Genomic DNA, 14,374 nt, shown 5'->3' with positions numbered 1-14,374 from the left:
TAGAATACTCTTAAGTCTTTTCTACCAGCAGAGAAAGGCACGCGAAGAATATTGCTTTACCATTGGTCAGTTTACTCGACAGCCAATAGCAAAGCAACATTCTCCCGCGTTAGTCCGCACTTTTCATTCGTAACCGATCGCAAAATAGTAAACCTGATGACTGCACTTTTTACCGATGTAATTATCTAATATGCTGAAGTTTTATTTATGCATAAAGTTATTTACTATTGTTATTTATACCTGAATTAACTATCCCTTTACCATAAACCTACTTTACAAATATATTCTACAAAAATCCCCTTTGTCCATATCCATACTTCTTTGAAATGTTCCCACATTAAATCCTACTACATAATTCATTAAACAATTATCTTCATATTAACCTTAAACCACACTCGCACATAATTCATACTGCTAAAACACATTTATAACATTTTACATATACAAAAAGACATAATACTAGAACAGTTTATGAAAAACATTTTATTACTTTAGTGCACTCTAGTGGGCACAATCGAAACTAAAATCACAGTCCCCCTATCCAATATTGTCCTCTATTGGCTGATACATAAACTACGTGCGCATCCAGTCTTGCATCACCACCTGTTCTATCCAGCTCTGAGACACATCTCCCACTTAACTGCAATCACCACCTGTGTCATCACCACCTGTTCTCTCCAGCTCTGAGACACATCTCCCACTTAACCGCCTCCAAGGCAGGATTGGTATACGGCGCTACGCCTCAGTGTCATAGAGTGCATTTATACAAGACACACTGACCCACCCCAAGTCTTGTGGTCTGGTGTGCAATAAGGTGCAACTTTATTAACGTTTGGTGTTTGTGGGCGGGATGCTATCCAGCACTCGGTACGTACAGAATATTTTTAGGCCTGTTCTTTTGCCGTTCTTGCAAGAGGAAGGCAATGTGTATTTCCAACAGGATAATACTCATCCTCACACTGCCTGTGAATGTCAACGTGCACGATGTGCAACAAATTCCCTGGCCAGTATTCATCGTCCATACTTGTCTCCAATCAGCACACGAGGGATACGTTGGGCCGAGGAGTGTGTCGTGCGACTCGTTAACTGACAACTCTTACGGAACTACGTGAACAGGTCGAGCAGGTGTTGCACAGTGTTTCCCAGGTCAGTATTTGCCATCTGTGCAATTGACTGGATGCCAGAATCGCCTGCATTGCCACCAATGGAAGCATTACCACATACTAATATGGACATTTCAGCATGGGTCGATACCTGGTATCTGAGAACCACTTGTACTATTGATCTGTAAATTTAATCATTTCATGTACTTCATATGCACCATTGCAACAATAAATCTTGAGTGAATTGGAAACCTTTAAAAGGGTGTACTAATTTCTTTTTTTTCCCAGCAGGGTGTATTACAATAAAGGGAACAACACAGCACCTCACATTTTGAAAGCATCATGAATAAATGGCATAGCACACAGACACATTTTTGCAGGCACAAGCATTCATGAACCATTTCTAATGGATCAAATTAAATAAGTTTTTATATAAGCACCACAGTTTCACTGCAGCTTATATGGGCAGCTTGAAACAAGGGGATGCACTTGGCTGTCCAATAGCCTTCCCTGATACTTCTGAGTACATAGTGTCTCTGGACACCCCAGAAACAGTTTTTCATATTAGCTGCATTGTGCTGCCACCTACTGCCAGGTACTCCATATCAGTGGCCTCAGTAGTCATTAGACATTGTGAGAGAGCAGAATCGGGCACTCCGCGGTACTCGCGGACTTCAAACGTGGTCAGGTGATTCGGTGTCACAGGTGTCATATGTCTGTATGCGAGATTTCCACACTCATAGACATTCCTAAGTCCATTGTTTATGATGTTATAGTGAAGTGAAAATGTGAAGGGAGACGGACAGCACAAAAGCGTACAGGCCGACCTAATCTGTTGACCGACAGAGACCAGCGACTGTTGAAGAGGGCTGTAATATGTAATAGGCAGACATCTATCTGGGCCATCACACAGGAGTTCCAAACTGCATCACGATCCACTGCAAGTACTATTACAATTAGGCGGGAGGTGAGAAAACTTAGACTTCGTGGTCGAGCGGCTGCACACATCACGCCGGTAAATGCCGAACGACGCCTCACTTGGTGTAAGGAGCGTCAACATTGAATGATTGAACAGTGTAAAAACATTGTGGGGAGTGACAAATCGTGGTGCACAGTGTGGCAATCTGATGGCCCTATCACAGCACAGGCGTACACTGATGTTTTAAGCACCTTCTCGCTTCCCACTGTCCAGATACTTTTGGTCACATAGTGTGCATCTGCAGGTTTGAACTTTTCAATAAGTGCAGAGTACTTGCTGCGAAGCAATCTCAAAGCAGATAAAATGATTTAATGGGAAGAAATTTCTGTTTTGATGTGTGCATTCACATGAACTTGTAGAAAAATGTTTTATTTTTTATACTAGTGTCAATTTTTTACCTTTTAGACATTCAACCATATGTCTGATCAGATTTTTGAACAGATACAGAGGACCTCGACATAATGCGCCCAAACGGTCCTGTCACGTTTGCACCGAAGATGACTTCTGCTGTGCTTTTTGTTTCTAAAATGGTAAACAGTCTTTCATTCTGCAGTGTTTGAGACTAAGGTTTTTCCAGGAATGAAGAAGTGGTTCTGGCCATCATTCTGTAAGATAATCATTTCATGTAGTTGTAAAAGCAATGAAACAGTAGAATGAGATGACTCTGTACAGTCACTGAATAACATTTCACGGACATTTCACGATTTCCAAAGTAAATACAAAAAGCAATTAGACGTGACTAACACAAACTACAATTCTACTAAACGAGGATGAATGTTAGGAGGCGAAATAAGTATATATTAGATAAGATGAAAGATGAAGAATTCAGTAACATTTTAAAATTCAAGTTGCGTTCTGTTTCAGGAGTGACTGCAATGGCGGCAACAGACACTAAGGACGGCAGTTTCGCGAGTGACCTGAAAGTGCTTTTGGAATCCGGCGAGGGTGCGGACGTGACCCTGGTGGTGGGTCCCTCACAAATGCCGGCCCACAGTTTCATTTTGTCAGCTAGGAGCCCCGTCTTTGCAGCCATATTGCGGAATAACATGAAAGAAGCCAGCAACCGCCGAATTGAGATAACTGATGTGCAGGAGGATGTGCTACACCAACTACTGTGTTTTATGTATACTGACACAGCTCCGGGCCTAGCGAGCGTGGCGGCCGAGTTGCTGGCTGCCTCTGATAAGTACGACCTGCCGCTGCTCAAAAGGAAGTGCGAGGAAGAGATGGTAAAGGGCCTGAGTGTGGACAACGCCGCCGCCACTGCGCTCCTCGCCGTGCTGCACTCCTGTTCGGGACTCGAGAGCGCCGCCGTCGACTTCCTAGCGAGACACCCGGAAGTGATGACCTCTGACGGCTGGATAGATGTTTTGCGGGGCAATCCGGAGGCTGCAGCACGAATCTGCAGGCTGGTGGCAGCGGCAACACCGAAAATCAGGTCCGAGCAGCCGCTTTTGTGTAAGAAAAGCGTATATGACGTAATTAGCTTTTATTCTGTTTCTTCCAAAGACAATTGCTGCAGAAGTCGTGTTTCTATGTCATATGATGTACAGGGGCAAGTCAATAAGTATCTGTAGTCAATTTTTTTATGCTTTATTACAGTAAGAGTTCACAATTTTTGTTGATACCATTTAGATATAGTGGGAATTAGTGAAGTTTGGTGGCAGGAGGAACAAGACATCTGGTCAGGTGACTACAGGGTTATAAATACAAAATCAAATATGGGTAATGCAGGAGTAGGTTTAATAATGAATAGGAAAATAGGAATGCGGGTAAGCTACTACAAACAGCATAGTGAATGCATTATTGTGGCCAAGATAGATACGAAGCCCACACCTACTACAGTAGTACAAGTTTATACGCCAACCAGCTCTGCAGATGACGAAGAAATTGAAGAAATGTACGACGATATAAAAGAAATTATTCAGATAGTGAAGGGAGACGAAAATTTAATAGTCATGGGTGACTGGAATTCGAGTGTAGGAAAAGGGAGAGAAGGAAACGTAGTAGGTGAATATGGATTGGGGCTAAGAAATGAAAGAGGAAGCCGTCTGGTAGAATTTTGCACAGAGCACAACTTAATCATAGCTAACACTTGGTTCAGGAATCATAAAAGAAGATTGTATGCATGGAAAAAGCCTGGAGATACTGACAGGTTTCAGATAGATTATATAATGGTAAGACAGAGATTTAGGAACCAGGTTTTAAATTGTAAGAAATTTCCAGGGGCAGATGTGGACTCTGACCACACTCTATTGCTTATGACTTGTAAATTAAAACTGAAGAAACTGCAAAATGGTGGGAATTTAAGGAGATGGGACGTGGATAAACTGAAAGAACCAGAGGTTGTACAGAGTTTCAGGGAGAGCATAAGGGAACAATTGACAGGAATGGGAGAAAGAAATACAGTAGAAGAAGAATGGGTAGCTTTGCGGGATGAAGTAGTGAAGGCAGCAGAGGATCAAGTAGGTAAAAAGACGAGAACTAGTAGAAATCCTTGGGTAACAGAAGATATATTCAATTTAATTCATCAAGGGATCACCAATTTAGTATTGGAGGGCAGTGTGGAGGGTAAAAATCATAGAGGGAGACCAAGAGATGAATACACAAAGCAGATTCAGAAGGATGTAGGTTGCGGTAGGCACTGGGAGATGAAGAGGCTCCGAATGTAGCAGCATTTCAGTGTACTACGAAAATCCGACTGGCAAGACTGTTTGGGACGTTTGTCAATATGGCCAACTGTACATTCTGAATTTGTTCCTACCTGTGAGAAGAGATGGTTGCTGATAGGAACTTTTATGAATTGTGAATCACATGCAGTGTTCTCCTTACCATAAGATTAATACGAATATAAACGTTTTGCCATGTATTGTTTCGTGTTTGCTGCTATCTCATTTAAATCCTGCCTGCCTAATAAACTACGAAACTAGAGTGAGACAACAGCAAATGCGGAAGAATATACATATCATGTCATGTTTATATTCGTATTATTATGCCTAATAGTGATACAGTCAGAAATGAAGCATGACAATTGACTAGAGTTTTAAATCTAAGATGACTCTAATTTCTGTGCAGAATGTAATGTACTAAAGAGGTGTCTGCAAAGATTTTCAAACGGAGAAAAATTTTCACTAAACTCTTGTTCAGAATAAATTCTATAATACGCAGTCTATTATTTGGATCTTGTTGATCATTATCGAAGAAAGCAGCAGTGTGAGTAACAACAAATAGCCGTCTCTTGCCATTGTTTCGCCAATGAGACGATTCCTCTCTCTCTTATTTATTGTAAGCAGTGGTAGCGTGCACAAAAGCAAGCCATGCCGCGAGTGGTACAGGCCGTAAACACTCATTATCAGAATGCGACAAACAGTGCACGACACAGTACAGTAATGCATTTTCAGCTTAGAGTGACATAAACACCTATAACATAGAGAACGGCACTTATCAGATCAAAGAAAAATAAGCAATCAATTCAAACCAAACGAAGCACGTGAAAAAGGAAGGGTAACCGTATAAATATGGATGGAGCGCCTGACGCATAGCAATGGCTACCTGGTAAAGCTTAACTGCTAAGCTCATGGCTCGAACGAAACTACTGTAGCTGTATCGTCATTCATTCGACCTAAATTGTGTCTCATATTACAATGGACCAACTTTGTTTCTATATGGAGGTGCGGTCTAAAACTTTTCTCTCCCCCTGAATTTCGAGTCTCAAATTTCAGGTGCAGCTTAGATTCTGGAAAAATTTTTTTCTTTGATTTCGAGTCTCATTTTTCAGGTGCGGCTTAGATTCGAGTGTGGCTTAGATTCGAGTAAATACGGTATCCGCCCTCTTCTGGAGTATTGCTGTACAGTGTAGGATCTCTGTCAGATAGGACTGTATTATTATAAAGTAGGGGAGAGAGTGCTACTGTTGTGATTGTGAATTGGGGTGGCAATCATTAAAACAAATGTGTTTTTCGTTACGACAGGATCTTCTCGTGAAATTTTGGTCACCAACTTTCTACTCAGAGTGTGAAAATATTTTGTTAGCGCCCGCCTACATAGGGAGAAATGGTCATTGTAATAAGAGAAATCGGGGTTCGCACGGAAAGATTTAAGTATTCGTTTTTGCCATGCTCGTGCTGTTTAAGAGTGGAACACTAAAGAAATAACTAGAAGGTGGTTCGATGAACCCTCTGCGAGGCACTCGATTATGAAATGCAGAGTAATCGTGTATTTGACAAAATAATTTAATTGGACAGATAAAAAATCTACTCACCAAGCAGTGGTAGAAAACACACATAAAAGAAAGTTATAATTAGGCAAGCTTTCGGAGCCACTGGCTTCATCTTCAGGCAGAAGGGTTGAAGGGGAAGGAAGAGGTGTGAAGGAAAAGGACTTGGACAGGTCTAGGAAAAGGGGTATATTTCGGGAAAGTCATCCAGAATCACGGGTCAGTGGAGACTTAACGGACGGGATGAGACGGAAAGACTGATTGTTGGGAACTGAACTGTATGATTGGAAAACCGTATAGATGTCCTTCCCTCAAGTTGAGTCATGTGAGGACATGTAGCATACACTTGCCTCTTCAATTATCCCCATTAGAAGAAGTCAGGGCAGTCGGACTAGGCGACCGTGCTGGCCAGTGAATGCCTCCAGATCTGAAAACCAGTTGACCAAGAAAAAGGCCCCATAAGATAGCTGTGGACTTGTGGGTAGTATGCCCTATTGCTCCTTCCTGTTCGAACTACACATCGTTGTTCAACTGTGGAAGGAGTAAGTCATTTAACCCTTTCTGTTTCTGCGATTCTAAATGACATCATTAAGTATTCCCGGCTCTTTTGAGCTCCCCAATGCTTCAACGATACCGTTTGGCATCGCTTCACATAGTTCCAAGTTTGGCCAACAGATCACAGTGGCGTACGCTTTCGTGACTCGCCATTTGTTTGAAGTGCAGAACAGAGAAGTGTTGTGAGTTGTACTACTGCATTTGTGAGTAAAAAATAACTGTTGTGTTTATAGTTTTATTCTGTGTATACCAAAATTCTTGGTTATGGAACCAAGTTTATGTAGTTCCTCAAGGGGAAAAGAAAGAAATACGGTAAATTTACAATACAGTTATGTATGCATTTCTTTGAGTAATTATTATGTAATTTCTAATGATGCCATTTGGAATCATTATTTTATTTATTAACCAATAGCTTCAAAAGAACTTTTGCAATGGATATGGAATATGTTCAACATGTATACAGTAAATATTCATCACAAAAAAAATTTCCCCCAATTTTTTTCTAAATGTGACGCACAAATGGTTAAAATTTGGACATAGCAATCACTGGTCTCTGTTAATGCATGGCCTTGAAGATACACAAAAAAATATGAGCTAATGAGACCAAACAAAGCAATGCTACACTACGCAGTCACAAGGATTTCTGACGCAGCTGACGAGGATCTCGGTTATGTGGTGTCCTGTACCTGTAATTCTGTTTATTTACATGACTGTCCAAATGATAATGGGCCTTATGTATGTTGTTTCGCTTCTATGGGTCTGCTGCTACAAGTTCCAGGAAACGCGAGGCAAAGGTTCATCGGGCAGCTTTATCTTGTTCATTTAGTCTCTGTATAAGAAGCAGTCTCCGTGTATGATGCACTGCAGGGAATACTCTGATATTGTTAGTACTGAAGCGTGTCTGGCAGTGGAATGGTGAGGATTTGGGAAGAGTGCTTGACGTGCTGGCTCCACTCACTCTCCGGTGCACTGCGCCCACGTGTCCTCCTTTGCCTGGACTTTTCTTCTTTGCAAAAGATGCAGTAGTCCTGAATTGTTGCATCCACCATTCAATCGAACAGTGATCCGGGACTTAATCGTGTTGGTTCAACTCAAAATGATGATGAAAGGTTCACTGAACTGTGATGGGAGACTTGCTATTTTTTAAATACACCTCGACAGCAAATGATGCTCTGAACTCCGACTTGCTATTAACTGCGCAATTATTTACACTAGGAAGCATGTGATGACTTTCAGCGTACCCCTAATATGTACCGAACTGTCAAAAATCGCAAGTCATTTTAAACGCACTGTAGGTTACGAATAACAACGGAGATTCTTCTCTTCTAAATCGATCCACTGAATCCGTCCTTTCGGTCCAGAGATATTCTACACCACTGATACGTGCTCTCTGGCTTTTGTCACCACGCTGTTAATGTTTTGCACTGTGCAATCACTGTTTCATTATGCCAAAACGAAAGTGTAATTTTAACAGCAATATAAAAAGCGAGTTTCCTATTATCACTGGTACTGGAGAAACTGTAGAATGTACGTTGTGCAGATCAAAATTTGCTATTGGTCACGGTGGAAGGTCTGACATTGTGAATCACATTAAGACGAAGAAACATCGCATGAGTGATCAGACGAAAAGAGCAAATAAATGTGTGAGTGACTACTATGTAAACTTAAAATCAGTAACAGAAATGGATAGGCAGCTGGCAGCACAAGAAGCTACGTTTGCATACCACAGTGCAATGCATAACCGTAGCTTTAAGTCAATGGACTGTACTACACCAATTGCTAAAAAAAGTTTTCAATCCTAAATTCACATGTGGACACACAAAATGTAATGCAATCATTTCAAATGTTATTGCACCGTATGCAGCTCAGCAGGTTTTAAATGAACTGAAAAGTGCTCGATTCATTTCTGTAATCACTGATACATCGAATCATCTGGATTTGAAGTTGGTTCCTCTCCTTATCAGTTATTTTCACCCTGAAAATGGCATCACGGTGAAAGTGCTCAAATTGGTTAATTTAGCTGGAGAAACTTCAGATTTACTTCAGAATTATGTGCTGGAGGTTTTAAAGAAATATGATCTTGAGGGAAAGGTAATCGCAGTTTCTGCAGACAACACTAACACCAATTTTGGTGGTAAGCAGAGGAAAGGAAAAAACAATTTGTTATATAAACTGCAACAGAACACAGTGAATAATATAGTAGGTGTTGGCTGTCCAGCACATGTGGTGCCCAATTCCTTACAAAATGGCTCAAATTGCCTACCCATTGACTGCCAATTAATTGTAAAAAAAATCTACCGGCATTTCCACATATATACAGTAAGGGTTGAATCTCTGAAGTCATTCTGTAAGTTTACTGAAACTGAATACAAAACTGTACTTGGGCACAGCAAGACAAGGTGGCTATCTCTGCTACCAGCATTTGAAAGAATTGTAGAGATATTTCCTGCTTTGAAATCATATTTCATTTCCCTTGATAAGTGTCCTGTTATCCTTAAACAATTCTTTGACAACCCTGTTTCTATTGTTCTCCTACATTTTCTTGTTAGCCAGCTAAAACCTTTCTCCACAACAATTAAATGTATTGAGAAACAAGAAATCACAATAGTGGAAATTTATCAAGAAATAAACAAATTATTGGGCAAATTACAATGTAGAAAATCTAAAAGATTTCTCACATCCTTTGTACATGAGACTAAGAAAGCTGGAAGAAGAGGGTGAAATCACTGTAGAACAATTTCATATTTTTGCTGACATCTTCTGTGACTCTTACACTGACTATATTAAAGTATGGTGTTTACCATTTATCACACCTTTTAAAGCATTTGACTGGGTTAATACTGAAAAGGAGCAGCCACAGTGGAAGGATATTCAGGACTGTTGTGTTTTTGTTAAAAGTATTGTACCAAATTTTCCTGTTGATGAAGACAAACTATTTGATGAATTTTCATGTACACAGATCTTCATAAAAAGTGAAGAAGGAGACAAAGAAAGTGTTAGTACAACATGGTGTAAAATATTTGCTTATTTCAAAAGTAAAAACATTAACATGAAAAACATAATTCATTTGGTGGTGTTTTGTCTGGCAATTCCTGGGTCAAATGCTGCTGTGGAACGTGTGTTTTCGTTAGTGAACTCTTTGTGGTCAGATGGAAAAAACAGAATGAAAGTTGAAACAGTTAGGGCCTTGCTCATTGTCAAAACACACTTTAATGGTGTATCGTGTACTGACTTTTATGATATAATTTCAAACGAAAATGCACTTCTTGATAAAGTACAAGTATGGTGATAGTGTGGCAGAATAATTGTAAAAAGTGATTTGGTATCATCTGAGTGCACGTTGTAAAGGTAAACTTGTATGTGTATTAAATTTAGTCAGTACAATATTTATGTCCCGGTTTTTTCTTCATTGTCCCAGGTTTTTCTGTAATTTATTTTAAATGTCCCCTTTTTCAATGAAAATGAAATGGACACCCTACCATAATTACATACGTCTGACCTTCCTGAGGCAACACACGCATACTTTCTTTGCGCTGGCTCAGCAGTGTCTCTGAACTACGTGACTCAGGTGGTACTGTTCATTCTGCCGGACCCTGTATTATCGAAGGACACCGTGCAGCAGGAAGGCACTACTGTTCCACATGCAGGGTTCTGCAGGGCTGCCACAAATGCCATACACAGTTTGTTCTCAATAATGTTCAGATTTTATCCCTTATCTCTAAAATAAACTTTGACTGAGTGAGAGGGCAGTGCTCTTAAGGCAATGGACTCAGGGCAGTGGGTTCAAATCCCTGCCTGGCCATTTCCAAAACCACTTTAGGCAAATGTTGGTCTGTCTATTGAGAATGACTTCAGTTAGTCTCTTGCCCAAGTATGACACTAAGAGCATGAGCTCTCTCTAACGACTGTTGCCAACTCGACTCTCAATGTTTCTTAATAGTGGCACTGTATGCGCTTTGTCTAATAAATCAGTGATTCTTGTGCTCGACTTGTTAAACAAAATGTGTTCTTCAAAATCTGGGAATGAGCCATTGAAATTTTGCTGCACTTAGTACTAGCATAATAAGTTAGTGCTTTATTTTAACATACTGTCGTTCAATTTTATAGAATTAGACATTTGTAGCATTCACTTCCAGTACAAATTATGTAGATAAAGCAATAGGACTAGAATAAATTTTCACCCTACAGTGGAGGGTTTGCTGATTTGAAGCTTACTAGAAGAATAAAGTAGTTAGCTGGACAGCTTTTTCTGAGCAATTGCTCTTTGTGAATGAGTTATCGAAGCATGACACGTGACTGACTCGCGCAGTTTTAACAGTTTTAATCTGCCAAGAAGCTTCACGGCAGTGCACACTCCATCGTAGAGTGAAAATTCATTGTGGTAATAATCCACAGTTGTGGCTAAGCCATTTGTATCCTTTTTTCCACAAGTGCTAGTCCTGTAAGGTATGTGTGAGAGATTTTCTGAAGTTTGGCCGCTAGAAAAGCTACCAGGGGAAGTAAAGTTGTGAGAGCGAGTCGCAAGTCGTGCCTGGAAAGTTCAGTTGTTAGATCATTTGCCCAGGAAAGGTGAAGGTTTTGAGTTTGCATCACGGTCCAGCACACAGTTTTAATCTGCTAGGAAGTTTCGAGCAGTAAAATTATTGTTGTGATGTAGAAATTGCTAAGACAGTGAGCAGGAGTAGGTAGTGACATAGGATGGAGAGAGATGATAATATTGCCTTGTCATTGAGTTTACTTCTGTGCCTAGATTTCTAGGAAAGCAGCAACTTTCGTTTACTTCATTGTTACTGACCTTCCACCTTACTGCTACTGCAGTTTCATGTACATTTTCTTACACTACTTTCCTGGTACAACATTGTCACTCCAAACAGCAGCGACCACCTGCATCAGGTTTGAGAGTTACACTTGTCACATTGCTTTTGGCACAGAGAGTTGTTCAAACAACGGTTTACTTTGCAGGACTTCATCTGTGGAGCAGCCGGAGGACTCGGCCGAGAGGCTGACGGAGGCAGCTAGAACCGGCAAATTGGACGAACTGCAGAACCTGCTGGCCGCAGGCGCACCGGTCGACGCGAAGGACGGCAGCGGATACACCGCCCTGCACCTCGCAGTGACGAACGCCAGTGTAGACGCCGTCAAGTGTCTCCTGAATGCGGGGGCAAATGTCAACGCGAAGGACTCGAGTGAGCAGACACCTCTGCACGCAGCTGCATACCGAGGTGACTTGAAGATCATGTGGGCACTGCTGACGGCGTCAGCGGAGGTAAATGTTCAGGATCGTTGGGGGAAGACGCCACTCCACTGGGCTGCTTCCACAAATTACACCGAAGCAGTAAGAACACTGCTGCTGGCTGGAGCGGAGAAATTTAAGCAGGATAACAGACGCAGTTCACCTACAGACATAGCGACAAATTCCTGTAGAGATCTAATCTGGAATTTTTAGTACGTCTTTCGATAAATAAGCCTTCTACTTCTGTACCACATAAATTTTGTGATAAATATGTAATTTACTTCTATTTTTCCTGTTGTATCACAGAAAGTTTCGTAATAGAATATTTTACAGGATTTCTACTCCATTTGCAGCCAAATAGGTATAACCTTAGATACACCCATTAACTACCTTCTCTTGGAATGAATAAAACCCTAATCCAAAATAAGCTACTGTCTGTTATCAGACAAAATGGTAATGAAAGATCACGTGCTATTTCACCCTTACACGGTTGTTCTTTTATCTTGTCAAAAGCTGCCTCACTCCACTCCCACATGGTACTTTCTCTTAAGAGGCTGTTCAATCATGGTACATCCAGTGCCTGTGTTTGTACATATTTTCTATAATAATTGGCTAACTGAAAAAATGGTCTTCATCCTTATTTTGATTTTGGAAATTTTTCTATTACAAAAACATTGTCACTGTCAGGCAAAATTCCCTTTTCACTTATGCTGTAGTAAAAAAATTAGTTGTCTTACAAAAAACTAACACTTACATAGTTTCAGTGTCATTCCCCCTTCCAAATTTCTGTTTGTGCATAAACACATGAACTCCTGTGCACATCATATTCACCTATATCCCCCTCCCGGACCCCTGCAGGTAACAAATCCCTTTCAATTTCTTTAAATTCTAATCCTTTTTCCTCTTTTATTGATGCTTCTAATGCCCCCAAAGAATCAACCCCCCCCCCCCCCCCCCCCAACCACCAAATCTGGATGCATAATCTGACAAATGTCGTTCAGAACACCAGGAACTTCATTAGCATTACCCATATAATTGTAATATGTTACTCTTGATATTTTGACTCCAATAAGCTCACCTTGTTTTTTGACATCTTTATGAGTCAACACTATTTCACTGATTTGCTAACAGGTACAAGGTGATTACCATGTTCCCCTGTTCATTCGTACCGCAGACAGCTATATTCGTAGTATCATTTTTCACTAATTGTTCTTCCTTCACTTCAACATAAATCATTCCGTCTAAGTCGTGACAAAGTAAAACATGTTCTCGTTCTGCATTGCCAGAAACCTCACTTTTACCATCACTGTCTATAATATTATCATCTGTCAGTATCTTTTCATTAACTTGAATACTAACACCACATCTCAATATCCTCCTTACAGTTATTACATATCCTGCTATCTTCCCCATCTAGTACACAATTTTCAATCTCTGCACCTCAAACCTGAGCAGTAATAGGTTCACAAGCCCCCTCTACATTTTCATCCTCCATTAATCTTATATTGATCATACAGGTATACATTCAAATCTACAGAAGAGTGATACGACAAACAAAAAAAATCACCAGTGGTAACTTCATACCAGAATCGGCAAATAAAAGCCAAGCAGTATGCAAAGTCATAAAGAAGGAAGCATATAAAGTTTGATTGATTGATTGATTTCTTTATTAATCCATGTAACAATTTACATTGTGTGGATTTCGTCAGCAAAATCATATACAATACAATATACCTACAATTATACACATAAAATTTGTATTTACACACATTTTTGAGGTATCTTAAATTAGTTTTATATCCTTGTGTAATTTGTAATTTTCTTATAGTACTGTACAATTGTTGATTTCCTCATGTATTACAATGCAGGCTACTTTAATTACACTACATGTTTTAATTCAGATAATCCATTACTGCGTAATAACTTTTATTTAATAAAAAAAAAAAAAAAATTTAGTTTTGTTTTGAACTGTCCGATTGTGTCAATATCTTTTATTTTTTGGGGTAATTTATTACATAATTTAACAGCATTGTACAACAAGCTCTGCTGAGTTTTAACTTTATTTTTCCTTTCTAGATGCAAATTGTATTGGTTTCTAGTTTCATAGCTGTGTACTAAAGAATTTTTCATATAGCAGCCAATATTTTTTTTTACATACATAACACTTTGAAAAATGTATTCACAGGGGACAGTTAGGATTTCCAGCTTTTGGAAATGTTCAAGGCAGTGAGCCCTACTGCCACTCTTGGTTATTATACGAATTGCTCTTTTCTGTAATTTGAAAACTA

General features: G+C 40.0%; 1 protein-coding gene across 1 annotated transcript in view; it reads left to right on the top strand.

Moving 5' to 3' along the window:
* The window catches only part of LOC126108530 (speckle-type POZ protein-like), a 41,410-nt gene extending 27,494 nt beyond the window's left edge, over positions 1 to 13,916 (top strand). Inside the window, exons 2-3 of the mRNA XM_049913808.1 lie at positions 2,947 to 3,520; positions 11,816 to 13,916. Of these exons, the coding sequence (XP_049769765.1) occupies positions 2,958 to 3,520; positions 11,816 to 12,299 (1,047 nt within the window). The 5' untranslated portion in view covers positions 2,947 to 2,957 and the 3' untranslated portion in view covers positions 12,300 to 13,916. The remainder of the gene's footprint in view (positions 1 to 2,946; positions 3,521 to 11,815) is intronic.
* Positions 13,917 to 14,374: the final 458 nt, after the last annotated feature.

This window comes from Schistocerca cancellata, chromosome 11 (assembly GCF_023864275.1).
Source record: "Schistocerca cancellata isolate TAMUIC-IGC-003103 chromosome 11, iqSchCanc2.1, whole genome shotgun sequence".
In the NCBI taxonomy this organism is placed as follows: domain Eukaryota; kingdom Metazoa; phylum Arthropoda; class Insecta; order Orthoptera; family Acrididae; genus Schistocerca; species Schistocerca cancellata.
Note: the sequence above shows the minus strand (reverse complement) of the source record. Positions and strands in the feature narration are given on the sequence as shown.